Source organism: Pelophylax lessonae (assembly GCF_965119305.1).
Source record: "Pelophylax lessonae genome assembly, chromosome: 7".
Lineage (NCBI taxonomy): Eukaryota > Metazoa > Chordata > Amphibia > Anura > Ranidae > Pelophylax > Pelophylax lessonae.
Genome location: NC_138774.1, coordinates 191411840 through 191430613, shown reverse-complemented (window position 1 = coordinate 191430613; position 18774 = coordinate 191411840). Strand labels below are relative to the sequence as shown.

The window sequence follows — 18774 nt, the reverse complement described above, 5'->3', positions numbered from 1 at the left end:
TAGTAAAAAAAAAAAAAAAAAATTCCACAAAAATATCCCATAGTTTGTAGATGCTATAACTTTTTGCGCAAACCAATCAATATACGCTTATTGGGATTTTTTTTTTTTTTTACCAAAAACAGGTAGCTGAATACATATTGGTCTAAATCTTTGAAGAAATTCGATTTTTTAATTTTTTTTTATTGGATGTGTTTTTATAGCAGAAAGTAAAAATATAGTTTTCTTTAAAAAATTGTCGGTCTCTGTTTGTTTATAGCGCAAATAGTAAAAACTGCAGAGGTGATCAAATGTCACCAAAAGAAAGCTCTATTTGTAGGAAAAAAAGGACATCAATGTTATAGTGTACAGCGTCGTATAACCGTGCAATTGTATGTTAAAGTAACGAAGTGCTGTATCGCAAAAAATGGCCTGGTCATGAAGGGGGGTAAATCTTCCAGGCCTAATGTGGTTAATTAGAAAAATGAACAATCTTTCTTAGAATATTCTCTTCCCAAGAATGTTCATTCTAAATTCTACCCATCTATGGCCAGCTTTAGTCCGCTTGGAAAAAGACACAAATCCATCTAGTTCAACCAATAAAACAAATAAAAATAGAAAACCTCCAGAATCCTATACCCATAGTTGAACCAGACGAAGGCAAAAAAAAAATCTATAAAGCATGGTTCAAGAATAAAAGATCCTTCCTGGCCCCTTCTTTTTTAATTTAAAGTCAGAGATAGAAGCAGTAGACATAGTTACTTTTTCCAACTTGGAAAGCGCAAGAGAATAGCAGTCTTTTGCCCGGAATTGCATAAAGCGCATGTTTGACGGATGTGTTAGTTCAGTGGTGATGCTGAGACTGGGGAACAGCCTGAAAAAAACAAACAAAAAAAGCCACATAACTTTAAAGGCTAAATTCACCTTTTCCAAAAATACCCTTTTCAGCTAAGGGGACCCAGTAGATAAGAAAAACAAACTGTGCTACTTTTCCTATCTGATGCCACCAGTATACACAGCCCACAATGAAATATTTTTATTATTTTTATTATTATACAGGATTTATATAGCGCCAACAGTTTGCACAGCACTTTACAATTAAAAAAAATATAAAGGGAGACAATACAGCAACAATACAATTCAATACAAGAGGGTTAGGAGGTCCCTGCTCATGTGAGCTTACAATCTAATAGGCAGGGGCTGGTGAAACAAAGGGTAGTAACTGTAAGGGATGAACTAATGCGGGAAGTAGAGGATTCTGTTTTTAGATGAGGGCAGGATAGGCATCCCTGTAGAGATGAGTTTTCAGGGATTGTCTAAAAGTGGACAGAGTAGGAGATAACAAGACAGATTGGGGGGGTGGTGAGTTACAGAGGATGGGAGAGGCTCTGGAGAAGTTCTGGAGACGAGCATGGGAGGAAGAAACAAGGGAGCTAGACAGCAGGAGGTCTTGAGAGGAGCGGAGAGGATGGTTTGGTTGATATTTGGAGACAAGATTGGTGATGCAGCTCAGGGGAAGATTGTAAATGTCTTTGTATGTTATTATTATGCCCCTTTTACACATGCGGATCGTTTGTTTTATCAGTTCACTTCAATATGGATAAAGTATTCATCGGTTTTTCATCAGGTTTTTATCAGTGCTCATCAGTTTTTCATCAGTACAACTGTTTTTCATCCGATCCGTTTTTTTAACAAAAGAAAAATAGAGCTTTGATCCGTTTAAAAAACGGATGATGGCAGATGTGGATGAAAAATGTTTTCCATAGAGATACATTGAAGTCTGTTTTTCATCCGTCAAGGGATGAATGAAAAAAAAGACAAATGGACAGCACATGTAAAAGGGGCCATAGTGTTTTGAATTTTTTGTGTTGGGCAATGGGAAGCCAGCAGAGGGATTGGATATTTAGTACTTAAATTATCAGAAAGGGCAGGCTGTGCACAAATGCTGAATGAAGAGCATCTAAATCAAGTCTTCAAACTATGGCCCTCCAGTTATTCAGGGACTACAATTCCCATCATGCCTAGTCATGTCTGTGCATTCTAGAGTTTTACAATGCCTCATGAGATGTGTAGTTCTGCAACAGCTGGAGGGCTGTAGTTTGAGGATCCCCGATCTAAATGATATGGTAGCTAGGGAAAGGAGCAGCCACCTTATCTTACCTGAACATAGTCTGCACGTTAACGATCGTCTTGGCATCCGCCATGTAATCCTCTTCTGCGCTCATGGTGCTCTCCTTGTCTACCACCACCAAATTGTCTGCGTAGATGATTCCACACTGCAGCAAATTATCCAGACTGAGAAAGACAGAAAGTTCATTCCATTTGGAGTTTTGTGTTGTTTTTGCAATGTTTGTCATTTTTAAGCGTCTTTCACATGCTTCCATATTTTTCTTGCAACATTACATTTTGAGATTTGTAGATTGGCCACTAGAGGGAGAAATCTATGGCTCAATACAATGACTCTGTTAGTCTTTGAACAGTTGCTCCAATATCAGCCACAAGGAAAGAAGTTGGAAAGAAAGAACTACTGACAAATGATTTAAAGCGCACTAATAAACAAACCTACTTATCTATGGTGCCGACCATGTAGTAGGAAAGAACTGTTGGGTAGCATTGCAAAGTAGGAAGTAGAAGCTGCATATGTAATGAGTAAATCTGGCTGCCTCCATGTTCATAGATTACACGTTATACATAAACAAAGTATTTAAATTATAGAACAAAAAGTGTGTCTGGACATCCGCTCTCCAATGCAAATAGCTATGATTAACCGCTTGCCAACCGCCGCACGACTATATACTGCGGCGGTCAGCCCCTCACAGGCAGAGTGACGTATCGGTACGTCACTAGCCTGGGAGGGTCTGGGGAGCGAGCGCGCGCCGCCGGCGGCGCGCTCCCGCGCGGTCACGTATCCCCCCGCGTGTGTGACCGGCGGACCCGATGTCCGCTGGTCACTCGGCGATCGGCGGGGGAGAGGGAGAAAGGCAGGCAGCTTGTGTAAACAAGCTGCCTGTCAGTTCTCCCTGTGTAGAAACACTTATCATACGGTTCTACTATGTAGAACCGTTGATCAGTGTAACTACACCTCAAGCCACAGCCAATCACAGTTAGAATCACGCCCCTAGGGACACACACAGCCCCTCCCTCTCAAATAAAGTTAACCCCTTCACTGCCAGTGTATTTTTACAGTAACAGTGCATATATATAGCACTGATTACTGTAGAAATGTCACTGGTAACCCCAAAAGTGTCAAAAATGTCAGTCAAGGGTCCGATCTGTCCGCCGCAATGTCGCAGTACCGCAAAAAAAAACGCAGATCGCCGCCATTACGCGTTAAAAAAAAAAAACAACAAAAATGACAAAAATCTTTCCCTTTGTTAGTAAACGCGATAACTTTTGCGCAAACCAATCAAAATACGCTTTTTGCGATTTTTTTTACCAAACATATGTAGCATAAAACAAATTGGCCGAAAATTTAAAAAAATTTTGATTTTTACTTTTTTTTTGGGGGGAATTTCATATAAAAAAATGTGAAAAATATTGTTATTTTTGCAAAATTGACGCTCTTTTTTTGTTTATAGCGCGAGATCAAAAAAATCGCACAGGTGATCAAATACCGCCAAAAGAAAGCTCTGTTTGTGGGAAAAAAAGAACGTCAAATTCGTTTAGGTACAGCGTCGCGCGACCGCGCAATTGTCCGTTAAAGTCACGCAGTGCCGAATCGCAAAATACCCCCTGGTCAGGAAGGGGGTAAAATCTTCCGGGGCTTAAGTGGTTAAGCACTGTTAGTAGTGTGAAACGCGTCAGCTGTCTTTGATCCGTACCTCTGTATGCTGTGGTATTTTATCCTCTTCTCAATAAATATTTGCATTGGAGTGCGGCTGTCCAGACACACTTTTTGTTCTATATGGCTTGCACGTTGAGCCTGTACCCTGCACCTGTCCTGTTACTGTGAGGATTTTTTGAAGGCATTTCCACCTGGAGCAGTGTGTGGTTTCTATAAAGTCTTTCAATTATTAACATACATAAAATAATTATTCACATCTAGCAGTTTTCTTTCACATGCATGTCCAATAAATCACTTAAAAGGCTTTATATCCCCTTTAAGGAAAACCTCCTGTACACTTGCATTGTTTTTATACAAGAAGTTTCTAACTTTGTGAAGTTTGCGTTCGCGCAAATTCGCGTCTTTTTGCTCAAATGTATTCTCGCGTTTTTGTAGAATATGCAAATTAGCATTTTTCAGAACAATATGTTTGTGTTAGCTCATTTGTGCGCAATTGCGCGTATTTGCGCGCATTAGGCGTAGATTACTGTTCAAAAATGCAGATTTTTCTATTTTGTTCTAACTGAAGAATACACGGCGCTCATTTACGCGCCTGTGTGCATAGGCACATTACAATGAATGGGCTGTATTTTAGCTCAGAAAAAAAAAAAAGCTGTACTGAGCTTTTTTAAGCTGCAGTGTGCAAGAGGCCTAATAGAAATTTAATAAAGAAACACTGTTATATTATTTCCTAAGATAGAAATGCAAATATTTAACCCCTTTCAGCCCTGGTGTCCTTTTATTAGGGTCTGTACACCAGGGGACAGGAAGCATTGGCTGATCACATGGTCACTGTGATTGGCTGTCCTGTGGGCTCCCGATCATTAATATGGACAGAGAGCTGACTTTGACAGCTTGCCCACTGTGCTGGGAGCCTGCAGTAAGCATGCTCTTAGTGCAGAAAGCTCTGAATCCCATGGATGCATATGTGTGGTGTGTGGGAGGTAAAGCCCACCCTCTTTGTTGCTGCACATATGCAGTAAGTCAGCAGCAAGGTCAAATTGTATCGGACAACTTCAGTACGAATGCACACCTATGCACCCTTCAAAGATATCAAGTTAATGACAGTGCAGCTTATTCAGTAGAAAAGAAGGAAAAGTTCCAATTGCATCATGGAAGCTGATCAGCTCGGGTATGCTGAAGAGAAAAAGTGGCCTTTAATTTAATTGTTGAAACTTCTTCACTGGGGTTGTGTTATGTGGGCTGTCTAGGTGCAAAAACCCCTTAGGGTCTGATTTCTCCATTGAGGAAAGTGGGACCGTGTCCATGTCCGCTCTGCATGGACAGAGCAGACACAGACCTCTCCTCCACCTCCTCAGCGGAGATCAGCGGATCGATCCCCCCGCTGAGTAAGCGGAATCCATAACCTGGAGGCGCCTGTTTGAAAGGACCCTAACAGGCTAGTTATTTAACGAGATTACAGCAATGCTACCAGCAACCTCTTGACATTTTATGAGCTTTTATTAAATTGTAGATAAACCCTATCAATGAACTTCTCTTATTTTTTACTTTTTGGTCAGGTAAATATACCATTAGAAGCATCGTATTATATCTATTTGATGAGTGTATAAATTCAGAGCTGCCCTGTGTTTTCTACATGCTTCCTTTGTTATTTCAAAGAGTCTTTTGAGTTCATATATTGGACTACTGAATCATTTTATGTTGTAGACAAAGGAGAGTGGGAGTAGTTGAGTATAGCAAAAGAAAACTGGAAGGGGTGACACCACTCAGTCCACAAAAATGTTGTGTGTTGCCAGCCCACAACAGGAATTTATTAGCGGAGTACATCATTTCTGGTACATTTCACATTTCTAGCAAGTCAACCGGTATTTTTGTGTACTTGCAGGGTCTTTAAAGTGTTACTAAACCCACAAGAGTAAAATCTGTCTGTATATGCAGTAAAGCACACTTGTTATACTCCCCATGGAACCTAAAGGGGTTAAACCTCCGCATTGTGTAAAAAGGCTGTTTGATCCTGTCTTCTTTGATCCTCCCCTTCTTCCAGTGTCCCCAAATCATGCTCAGTTTGGTGTGTACTGCTAGAGAGTTTTTTGTTTTTCTTGGGGAGGGTGCATATGTTCGGCATAGGACCAATCAGCACTGTCCAGACAGAGGGTCAGGGGTCCTGAATTCTCATTGAGCAGCAGTTTTATTTACTAAAATAATTGCATTTCCATGTTCTGTGTACTGTGGGAGACCAGATATCGTGAATGCAGGGTCCTGGGTTTAGTAACACTTTAAAGGGACAAACTCAGTATTACAGAGATGTTCTGAATGTGGTTTTTTTTTTCTTATCTTGCCTTAAAACATGCTTTAAGATTGATCCGGATTACCTCCTAATGCCTTATTGTTACTCTGTACTGGATATCTTTTAATGGCCCAACTCTAGTCAAAACCTTTTATTTTTGCTTGGCTTAACACCATCTGTGTCCCTTTAGGAGAAAGTTCCTCTCACTTTCTGCCAGGACAGGAAGTATCCTGGGAAGTCTCTACAATGGGACACAAACATTTTCAGTAGAGACGGGTTAGAACTAGGGATCGACCGATTATCGGCAAGGCCAATATATCGAGGGCCGATATGCACTTTCCCCATGGGACTGGCCGATATTTTCGTGACGTCATTCTGCTTTTTGAGGCCGCCTCCCTCGCCTTGGACAGCCTCGTCTGGGGTCGGGACTAGTCTCACAGGAGTGTATCACAGCCATACACCCACCCACAGCAGCCCGGTGCCAGTCAGCCACCCACACCCACAGGCCCTGTACCAGCCAGCCAGCCGCAGGCACTGTACCAGCGAGTCAGCCAGCCAACCACAGGCCCTGTACCAGTCAACCACAGGCACTGTACCAGCCAGCCACCCACAGGCCGGTGCCAGCCAGCCACCCAACACAGGGTGCCAGCCAGCCACCCAACACAGGGTGCCAGCCAGCCACCCACCACAGGGTACCAGCCAGCCAGCCACCCACAGGCCCTGTAACAGCAAGCCACAGGCACTGTACCAGCCAGCCACCCACAGGCCCTGTACCAGCCAGCCACCCACAGCCCCTGTGCCAGCAAGCCACCCACCCACCACAGGGTGCCAGCCAGCCACGCACCACAGGGTGCCAGCCAGCCACCACAGGGTGCCAGCCAGCCACCACAGGGTGCCAGCCACCCACCACCACAGGGTGCCACCCACCACCACAGGGTGCCAGACAGCCAGCCACCCACCACAGGGTGCCAGCCAGCCAGCCTCCCACCACAGCATTCCAGACAGACAGCCACCCACACAGGGTGCCAGCCAGCCACCCACAGGCCGGTGCCAGCCAGCCACCCAACACAGGGTGCCAGCCAGCCACCCACCACAGGGTGACAGCCAGTCACCCACCACAAGGTGCCAGACAGCCATCCACCACAGGGTGCCAGACAGTCAGTCACCCACCACAGGGTGCCAGCCAGGCAGCCACCACAGGGTGCCAACAAGCCATCCACCCACCACAGGGTGCCAGCCAGGCAGCCACCACAGGGTGCCAACAAGCCAACCACCCACCACAGGGTGCCAGCCACCCACCACAGGGTGCCAGACAGCCAGTCAGCCACCCACCACAGGGTGCCAGCCAGCCATCCACCACAGGGTGCCAGACAGCCAGCTATCCACCACAGGGTGCCGGACAGCCAGACAGCTACCCACCACAGGGTGCCAATCAGCCAGCCATTCACCACAGGGTGTCAGCAAGCCAGCTGCCCAACACAGGGTGCCAGCCAGCCATCCACCACAGGGTGCCAGAACACTTTAAATGTACAAAATATCAGCCCGTATCGGCAATGAAAAACCGATATCGGTCGATCCCTAGTTAGAACTACTGACAGTATTTTGGTTGCTGTCTATGCTTTCCTGTCCTGGGACAAAGACTCCCCTCATTTCTTAGAAATGTGTCACAGGAACAGGAAGTGACAAAAATGAATAAACATTTCACAATTTGTTTGCACTCTATTCAAAATGTAAAAAAATTGTTTGCCATTAGTCTTTTTATTTCTTTAATTAGGATCCACCATCTAGATCAGGGTTTCTCAACCAGGGTTCCGTGGAACCCTAGGGTTCCTCCTGAGGTTGCTAGGGGTTCCTTGAGCAATGGGCAATTTCTGCCTCTCAGATAAGTTTCTAATGACACCATTGTTCCTTTTAGATATCTATAAGGGGGTAATTCTTCCCAATGATGACAAGAGTAAGGAGCAATTCTCCCACTGACTGTCACACTAATGTGTCATCATGAGTTGTAAATTTTTAGCAGGGCTTCCCCGAGACCAGAAATTTATTTCAAGGGTTCCTCTGTGTTGAAAAGGTTGAGAAAGACTAATCTAGATCATGGGTGTTCAACCTCTGGTCCTCCAGCTGTTGCGAAACTAAAGCACTCATGAGGCATTGCAAGGAAAGTCCCATGAGGCATTGCAAGGCTGACAGTTGCAAGCACGACTCCCAAAGACAGAGGCATGATGGGACTTGTAGTTCTGCAACAGCTAGAGGGCCGCAGGTTGGACACCCATTATCTAGGATGCTGTAACACCATTTTTCATACAAATGAAGTTAGAGATGTGAACACAGAAGGAAGCATATGGTCAATGAAGATAGACAAATGATTTAAAGCGCACTAATAAACAAACCTACTTATCTATAGTGCCGACCATGTAGTAGACCATCGGGAAACAGGAAATTGCTTCTAGGAAGTGATTATCTGGCCTGTTGGAGGAAGACATATGTGCCTTTAAAAGAGGAAACTTGACCTGTTCAAAAAAAAACACCGTTCTTATGTGGTTGGTCTCCCTGCCAGGGCACCAAGTCATTGTTAGAAGGCTTTAACCCATCCATGCAGAAAGACCCCCTGACATCCACAGCAGGCAACAGAGAGCATGTTGGATTGTTCTGATACATACATACATATAAAAAAAAAACATAATCTATATTCACAGGCCTCTTTCGATTCTGTTTGGGGCTTAATGTAAAAAGAAACAAAATTAAACATCTGTTTTGGCTGGACTGACCCTTTACAATGCACTACATCTATTTAAATGATTTCTGATTTGCCATCCACATTCTTTTGTGAATTTGGTATTTTGTGCTTGACAATAATAAAATATAAACTATATTGTCAAAAGTATTGGGACACCTGCCTTTACACGCACATAACCTTTAATGACATCCCAGTCTTAGTCTGTAGGGTTCAATATTGAGTTGGCCCACCCTTTGCAGCTATAACAGCTTCAACTCTTCTGGGAAGGCTGTCCACAAGGTTTAGGAGTCTCCGCTCTAATTCATCCCAAAGGTGTTCTATCTGGATGAGGTCAGGACTCTGTGTAGGCCAGTCAAGTTCCTCCACCCCAAACTCGCTCATCCATGTCTTTATGAACCTTACTTTGTGCAATGGTGCGCAGATATGTTGGAACAGGAAGGGGCCATCCCCAAACTGTTCTCATAAAGTTGGGAGCATGAAATCATGTCCAAAATGTCTTGGTATGCTGACGCTTTAAGAGTTCCCTTTGCTGGAACTAAGGGGCCAAGCCCAACCCCTCACCATAATCCTCCCTTCTCCAAATGATTTGGACCAGTGCACAAAGCAAGGTTCATAAAGACATAGATGAGCGAGTTTGGGGTGGAGGACCTTGACTGTCCTACACAGAGTCCTGACCTCAACCCGATAGAACACCTTTGGAATTCATTCAAGTGAAGACTGCGAGCCAGGCCTTCTCGTCCAACATCAGTGCCTGGCCTCACAAATGCGCTCCTGGAAGAATGGTCAAACATTCCCATAGACACACTCCTAAACCTTGTGGACAGCCTTCCCAGAAGAGTTGAAGCTGTTATAACTGCAAATGGTAAGTCAACTCAATATGGAACCCTACGGACTATGACTGGGATGCCAATAAAGTTCATGTGTGTGTAATGGCAGGTGTCCCAATACTTTTGACAATATAGTGTATATTTCCCAAGCTTGCTGTGAGCTGCACTGTGCACACCTAGCATCTCCAATCAGATTAGAATGATTCCATAAGCCATTTCATACTCTACACTTAGAGGCTCATAATTGCAGAAACCAGCACAATTTAAAAAAAAGTAGATGAGGCTGGAAAGAATCATAAAACGGAGGGATAAATGCAACTGAGAAAAGAAAAAAGTGCAGCAATTCTGTTACAGCTAGGAATGATACATTTAAGAAATTGGGTTTTGCTGCCTCCTGTCCCTTCAGAATAAGAACTAAATAGAGGAATTACGTACGGATTGTCCAGGAGGAGGACGATCGGATTGAGCTCTTTGCGCGATCTGTAGTATGCCCTCAGGGGAACAATGAAATTATACAGCCCATTCCCCGCGGTCTCTGCAGATACGATAATCAGTTTGTTCTTGAAGCCGTAGGCCTTGGCATCTTCAAAGCTGTTATGTCTGCAGCCCTGTGTGTGCAGGGAGACACCACAATTTACTGAGGAATACAGGAGACACCTGTCAACACATTGCCCTCCCGGGATACAAACACATCTCTCGCCTAGCTGGGTGCCTCTCACTCATCAGGAAACAATATGACAAGCACAGGGAATTTATAACTCTCCTGTGCAATCATAAAGTGTCAACAGAACTTCTGACAAACTTCTCAGACTTCCTAAAGTTTTCTAAACTTTTATGAAGAGCAGTGGCGGCTGGTGCTCAAAATTTTTTGGGGGGCGCAAACAGAAAAATGTAATAGGCATTGCTTTGCGGCAAAAACGCTGTAAAAAATTGCGTGACTTTGAGGTCGCAAAAGTGTGAAAGGGGCCTTCAGTAATTAAGGTATAGTGTGCCCCCTTTCAATGCAGAGAGACCAGCGCGCCCCCTTTCAATGCACAGGGACCAGCGTGCCCCATTTCAATGCACAGTGACCAGCGTGCCCCCTTTCAATGCAGTGACCAGCGTACATGCCCCCTTCAATGTAGTGACCAGCATACATGCCCCCTTCAATGTAGTGACCAGCATACATGCCCCCTTCAATGTAGTGACCAGCGTACATGCCCCCTTCAATGAAGTGACCAGCGTACATGCCCCCTTCAATGTAGTGACCATTGTAAATGCCCCTTCAATGTAGTGACCAGCATACACGCCCCCTTCAATGTAGTGACCAGCATACATGCCCCCTTCAATGAAGTGACCAGCGTACATGCCCCCTTCAATCCAGTGCACTTACCTGGATCATCATCAGCAGCAGCAGCAGTGGCGGCGCGGCTTCTCCTCAGTCCACCGGCGCGTCTCCTCGGGTCCTCCCGCCTCCTCCTCGGCCAATGGCATGGGGTTTGCCTTGCGGCCAATAAGGAATCAGGTATTAGACCCGCTCCCTGATTGCCCGGGAGGAAGATCCGTGTGACAATAGCGAATTTTCATTTACTATTGTCACACAATGGGTGGAGTCGGACGCACTGCTCTGCGCCCCGGGTCCACCCTTTGCATCGCCCTATTAGAGGCTCTGGCTCTAATCAGGTGATGCAAAAAAAAGAAAAAGCCCCATTGAACTCCATGCGTCCGGCGCCCCTGCATGCAGATTAGGGGCCGGACGCATAGATAGGGGGGACGGCGCCCCTGCGTCCCCAACACATCGGCCGCCACTGATCAAGACTCTATTCCAGAATAAAGGGCGGCACCCACAACACAGGAAATAATTGTCACTATAAAGCACTCATTTACAAATTCATTCATTCAAACATGACAAAAAGACATAAAAATATTTTGTCCATGTGCTGTAACACATTAAAGACAAAGTGAGTGAGACCACATAAATGAAGAAATACATTTGGGACTTTGTTTGTCAGTTGGTTATTTGTTCCAGTCTGCAACCTCTCTCTGGCTTGGGTCATAAAAAAAAAAAAAAAAAACATGCACAATTACTTTATACAACATAAAATACCTTATCCAATCGCAGGCAACAAAATGCAGCTTTTGATGGCAAAAGGTGGCAAAGAGTTGGCGAGCTCCCAATATACGGTGAATTTGGCGGGTATCCTTTCACATAACTGCAGAAGTAAAAAAAAAAAATAGTAGAGGAAGGTATTAACGACTATTCCTTTAACAGACACTAGAGGGCACCAGAGACTCCTATTTTTTGATCCTGAAGATGTTTCTGTAGAAGGTATCAGTTTCACCTCCTGTTATATACAGTATCTCACAAGAGTGAGTACACCCTTCACTTTTTTGTAAATATTTTATTCTGTCTTTTCATGTGACAACACTGAAGAAATGACACTTTGCTACAATGTAAAGTAATGAGTGTACAGCTTGTATAACAGTGTAAATTTGCTGTCCCCTCAAAATAACTTAACACAGCCATTAATGTCTAAACCGATGGCAACAAAAGTGAGTACAACCCTAGGTGAAGATGTCCAAATTGGGCCCAAAGTGTCAATATTTTGTGTGGCCACCATTATTTTCCAGCACTGCCTTAACCCTCTTGGGCATGGAGTTCACCAGAGCGTCACAGGTTGCCACTGGAGTCCTCTTCCACTCCTCCTTGACGACATCACAAAGCTGGTGGATGTTATAGACCTTGCGCTCCTCCACCTTTCGTTTGGGGATGCCCCACAGATGCTCAATAGGGTTTAGGTCTGGAGACATGCTTGGCCAGTCCATCGCCTTTACCCTCAGCTTCTTTAGCAAGGCAGTGGTCGTCTTGGAGGTGTGTTTGGGGTCGTTATCATGTTGGAATACTGCCCTGCGGCCCTGTCTTTGAAGGGAGGGGATCATGCTCTGCTTCAGTATGTCACAGTACATGTTGGCATTCATGGTTCACTCAATGAACTGTAGCTCTCCAGTGCCGGCAGCACTCATGCAGCCCCAGACCATGACACTCCCACCACCATGCTTGACTGTAGGTAAGACACACTTGTCTTTGTACTCCTCACCTGGTTGCCGCCACACACGCTTGACACCATCTGAACCAAATAAGTTTATCTTGGTCTCATCAGACTGCAGGACATGGCTCCAGTAGTCCATGTTTTAGTCTGCTTGTCACTGCCATTCACACCTGAGACCTTGTAACACTAACGAGTCATGTGACACCAGGGAGGGAAAATGGCTAATTGGGCCCAATTTGGACATGTTCACTTAGGGGTGTACTCACTTTTGTTGCCAGCGGTTTAGACATTAATGGCTGTTACGTTGAGTTATTTTGAGAGGACAGCAAATTTACACTGTTATACAAGCTACACTACTTTACATTGTAGCAAAGTGTCATTTCTTCAGTGTTGTCACATGAAAAGATAAAAATAATATAAAATATTTACAAAGATGTGAGAGTTGTACTTACTTTTGTGATATACTGTATGTAATATATTGTAATATGTAATATGAAATGTAATATGAAAACATCACAGGCAGGCATTAGGAGATTACTGACAGAGCCTGCTTTATTTCTTAGCTGATGTATAGGGAAAAACAGATTTTATATTTTACTATTTTTATTAAAAAGATATGATGGTAACAAATATATCATTTGTGCAATCAGATTTTAGCAAACATATACACAGCTATACATAGCATTGTTTCCAGTAAGAACCCATTCACATCATAACATAGTGTGCTGTGACGCACCTAAATGCAGTTAGGCCGCCCGTGTGAATTAAATGGACTGTCAAGGCACCTCAATGCACACAACAGGTACTGTGCGATTTTTTTCACATAGCATATGCAGCCCAATCGCAGAATCCAAGTTGGGCAGCTTACATCTGAGACATATTCACAACTAGTGCAGGTAATTTGATAACTAGCCACGTGGGGGCAGTGTTACGCCATAACAACCAGTTGTACACATTGTAACAGTGTGCATCTTATGTGCTGATAATGTTTTCCCTGAAAATAAACATTATTCATGAATGCTCACAACCATGCAAATGTGATTTCACATGAAATATACATGACACATGGTCACTGTGAAATAAGATAGATTTGCAGTTCAGTGGGAATGTCTTTTTAAACAAATCTTGTTTTTATTCTGCAAGGATCTGTGTGTGCAGGAAAATACTTTATAAGTTCACCAGTGACAGGCGTAAGAAGATGAGACAATCACTACACTCATAAAAAGAATTTACACTTAAATCTCCTGATTTCATTTCCACTACGGTGCACAGTAAAGTGGGACATGACATATGGGTAACAACATCTCTTACAGGCAACCTATCCTGTATTTTAAATTGTATATATTCTGCTTCGTTATTGTAATCTTTACCCTAATCTGATGTCCTTTTCACATGCTTGCTGTTCCATATTTCTACCCCTACCTTATTTATACATATTTGTCAATTAGATAAGGGATGAAGGTCTGTATTTTTATTACTATTACTGCAATAAGCCATAAAAAATATTGTCCTTGCCCCTCCCATAATACTCTTTGTGAGATTTTCCCACAGCACTTTGTGTCTCCGCCCCTCCCACATTGGTGAGATTTCCTAACATTAGTCTGTGTCTCTGCCCCTCCCACATTGGTGAGATTTCCTAACATTAGTCTGTGTCTCTGCCCCTCCCACATTGGTGAGATTTCCTAACATTAGTCTGTGTCTCTGCTCCTCCCACATTGGTGAGATTTCCTAACATTAGTCTGTGTCTCTGCCCCTCCCACATTGGTGAGATTTCCTAACATTAGTCTGAGTCTCTGCCCCTCCCACATTGGTGAGATTTCCTAACATTAGTCTGTGTCTCTGCCCCTCCCACATTGGTGAGATTTCCTTACATTAGTCAGTGTCTCCGCCCCTCCCACATTGGTGAGATTTCCTAACATTAGTCTGTGTCTCTGCCCCTCTCACATTGGTGAGATTTCCTAACATTAGTCTGTGTCTCTGCTCCTTCCACATTGGTGAGATTTCCTAACATTAGTCTGTGTCTCTGCCCCTCCCACATTGGTGAGATTTCCTAACATTAGTCTGTGTCTCTGCCCCTCCCACATTGGTGAGATTTCCTAACATTAGTCTGTGTCTCTGCCCCTCTCACATTGGTGAGATTTCCTAACATTAGTCTGTGTCTCTGCTCCTTCCACATTGGTGAGATTTCCTAACATTAGTCTGAGTCTCTGCCCCTCCCACATTGGTGAGGTTTCCTAACATTAGTCTGTGTCTCTGCCCCTCCCACATTGGTGAGATTTCTAACATTAGTCTGAGTCTCTGCCCCTCCCACATTGGTGAGGTTTCCTAACATTAGTCTGTGTCTCTGCCCCTCCCACATTGGTGAGATTTCCTTACATTAGTCAGTGTCTCCGCCCCTCCCACATTGGTGAGATTTCCTAACATTAGTCTGTGTCTCTGCTCCTCCCACATTGGTGAGATTTCCTAACATTAGTCTGTGTCTCTGCCCCTCCCACATTGGTGAGATTTCCTTACATTAGTCAGTGTCTCCGCCCCTCCCACATTGGTGAGATTTCCTAACATTAGTTTGTGTCTCTGCTCCTCCCACATTGTTGAGATTTCCTAACATTAGTCTGAGTCTCTGCCCCTCCCACATTGGTGAGATTTCCTAACACTAGTCTGTGTCTCTGCCCCTCCCACATTGGTGAGATTTCCTTATATTAGTCTGTGTCTCTGCTCCTCCCACATTGGTGAGATTTCCTTATATTAGTATGTGTCTCTGCTCCTCCCACATTGGTGAGATCTCCTTACATTAGTCTGTGTCTCTGCCCCTCCCACAATGGTGAGATTTCCAATATATTAGTATGTGTCTCTGCTCCTCCCACATTGGTGAGATTTCCTAACATTAGTCTGTGTCTCTGCTCTTCCCACATTGGTGAGATTTCCTTATATTAGTATGTGTCTCTGCTCCTCCCACATTGGTGAGATCTCCTTACATTAGTCTGTGTCTCTGCCCCTCCCACAATGGTGAGATTTCCAATATATTAGTATGTGTCTCTGCTCCTCCCACATTGGTGAGATCTCCTTACATTAGTATGTGTCTCTGCTCCTCCCACATTGGTGAGATCTCCTTACATTAGTCTGTGTCTCTGCCCCTCCCACAATGGTGAGATTTACTTATATTAGTATGTGTCTCTGCTCCTCCCACATTGGTGAGATCTCCTTACATTAGTCTGTGTCTCTGCCCCTCCCACATTGGTGAGAATTCCTTATATTAGTCTGTGTCTCTGCTCCTCCCACATTGGTGAGATCTCCTTACATTAGTCTGGGTCTCTGCCCCTCCCACAATGGTGAGATTTACTTATATTAGTATGTGTCTCTGCTCCTCCCACATTGGTGAGATCTCCTTACATTAGTCTGTGTCTCTGCCCCTCCCACATTGGTGAGATTTCCTTATATTAGTTTGTGTCTTTGCTCCTCCCACATTGGTGAGATTTCCTTATATTAGTCTGTGTCTCTGCTCCTCCCACATTGGTGAGATTTCCTTATATTAGTATGTGTCTCCGCCCCTCCCACATTGGTGAGATTTCCTTACATTAGTCTGTGTCTCCGCCCCTCCGACATTGGTGAGATTTCCTTACATTAGTCTGTGTCTCCGCCCCTCCCACATTGGTGAGATTTCCTTACATTAGTCTGTGTCTCCGCCCCTCCGACATTGGTGAGATTTCCTTACATTAGTCTGTGTCTCTGCCCCTCCCACATTGGTGAGATTTCCTAACATTAGTCTGTGTCTCTGCCCCTCCCACAATGGTGAGATTTACTTACATTAGTCTGTGTGTCTGCTCCTCCCACATTGGTGAGATTTCCTTATATTAGTATGTGTCTCCGCCCCTCCCACATTGGTAAGATTTCCTTACATTATTCAGTGTCTCCACCCCTCCCACATTGGTGAGATTTCCTAACATTAGTCTGTGTGTCCGCCCCTCATACCTACCAACATTTTGAGATGGGAATGAGGGAAAGTAGCAAAAGTATGTAGGTATTGGACACACACCCTGCCACGCCCACTTAAAGGAGAATTATAAAAACAATGATTAGTTAAACCCACAAGTGCTTTTTTTTTTTTTTTTTTTTTACCACTACCTTTCTTTATACTGGCTCTAAAATTTACAAATGTGTGCAATTTAGAAATTAAATGAAAGGTTTAGCACTTGGGAACAGCCTTTGAAAGATAAATAGTTCATTTTTTAAACAACTATATAGATCAGACCAGAATGAAGGACAAATGAGGAGGAAATAGAGAGAGAGAGTGACTTTGTTTCAAATCAAGGACAGTCCCTCTAAATCAGGGACAGTTGGGAGCTATGGTATGTGTGTCCACCCTACCACAATAGTCAGATTTCTCTACAGTAATTTGTATAAAAGTCAGAATGCGATTTAGCTTTCCATCAAACAGTATGTTTGTCTATATCTATGTATGTACAGTATATAGATATATATATATATATATACATATACATATACAGTGTGTGTGTGTACTCACCAGTCTGCCGGAAGACCCAATCTTCACCCATTACAGTGAGCATGTCCTTCAGGGCCTTCAGAGACTTGACTCCCCTCCAGGGGAATCACTACCTCGGACCTGTAAACACTCTACCACCAAGGTCACTGGATATATTGTACCCCGGAGGTTTCTGCCTGCAAGATTTAGCACTAACCGGCAACATTACAGGCCTTCCCTGTTTTTGCATGCATGGTCCAGGTACAGTCTGTCTTGGCCATCTATCCACAGTCCCCGGCCAGAATGAGGCTTTGTCAGAGATGTATAGTAACTAAGTAGAACTACTTCACTACTATACTTAAGTACCGAAAGGCGGTATCTGTACTTTCCTAGAGTAGAATTTTTTTCTCCTACTTCCACTTTTACTTCACTACATTTTTTCAATGATTTCAATACTTCTACTCCGATATTTTTTTTTTTGTGCTGCATAGTTACTCGTTACAATTATAAAAATTACCACTGCCAGAACAGTAGATGGCAGGTTTCATGAAGCTCAAAACATGTGTATTATCAGCGCATACGAAAATAAATGCTACTGTATGTATAAATAAAAGCTGCATTTGAAATAATAAAAAACAATATGGTGTTCAAACTTTTGACTTCTTTCTTTAATAACTACATAACACAGTACTTGTACTTTTACTTTCAGTACTTGAGTAGCAATTTTTTTTTTCAAAACTACTGGTACTTTTACTTTTAGTACTTGAGTAGCAAAATTTAAGAAAAATCTACTTGCAATACTTAAGTACAAAAAATGTTGAATACTTTAGTACTTCTACTCAAGTCACTTTTTGATCGAGCACTTCCACTTCTACTCAAGTCACTTTTTGATCGAGCACTTGTACTTTTATTCAAGTATGGGTTTAGAGTACTTTATACAACTCTGGGCTTTGTCATAGGAACAGGTGTTCCCATTGGATAATTTACCCTCACCTTTGCTCTGGTGACAACTGTAAAATTTTGAATTTCCCTTTACTTTTGTTCTCTGATACACCATGACCCAGTGGGGACAAAGTTAGCAATGAAAACTTCACACACATCTTTAAGAGAAATTTGTGGCACAAGTACTACATCACGTGGGATCAGTATATACAATAAATAGGCTCTTGCTCAGTTTAACTATTCCCCTTGAAGCCACTCTGATTCTAGGGTGTGACTAAGCTATGCCCACTTTTTATCTTCTCTGTGTGGCCCAGAGTGGCCTGAGACTTTCACAGTCCTTGCAACACCCCTGGTTTCTTTGAATTGATAGCCATGTGCCACATCAGCAATGACCACATCATACTTACTCCAAAACTGGGAGACCCTCATCATCTGACTGGGTCAACTCATCCTCTGATTGGTCACTAAGCAGGTCACAAGGTAACACTGTAGAGCTGTCTGCGATTTCCAGAACCGGTGCAATACTGGGTCTTCTGGTACCAGAACCATTTTCTGATGGCAATGTCAGCTTGCTGTTGTTTGCAGGACGGCAGTCAGTGTTCTGAAGATCCATTGCAACTGTCCCTTTAATAAAGAAAACAATCATCTTTACATTGTAATGTTATTTAAATACACAACATTTTTTTTTTTCAAAATGTCAACATGAAACTAT

The 18774-nt window shown here is 43.4% G+C and overlaps 1 protein-coding gene across 6 annotated transcripts in view; it reads right to left on the bottom strand.

Annotated features, from left to right (window-relative positions):
* The window catches only part of KCNT1 (potassium sodium-activated channel subfamily T member 1), a 659112-nt gene that overhangs the window by 45685 nt on the left and 594653 nt on the right, over positions 1 to 18774 (bottom strand). For all 6 annotated transcript variants that reach the window (XM_082263648.1, XM_082263649.1, XM_082263652.1 and 3 more), the window contains 6 exons: positions 18470 to 18686; positions 11698 to 11803; positions 10047 to 10219; positions 8442 to 8513; positions 2137 to 2271; positions 739 to 850 (listed from right to left, as the gene is read on the bottom strand). In XM_082263648.1, the coding sequence (XP_082119774.1) occupies positions 739 to 850; positions 2137 to 2271; positions 8442 to 8513; positions 10047 to 10219; positions 11698 to 11803; positions 18470 to 18686 (815 nt within the window). The remainder of the gene's footprint in view (positions 1 to 738; positions 851 to 2136; positions 2272 to 8441; positions 8514 to 10046; positions 10220 to 11697; positions 11804 to 18469; positions 18687 to 18774) is intronic.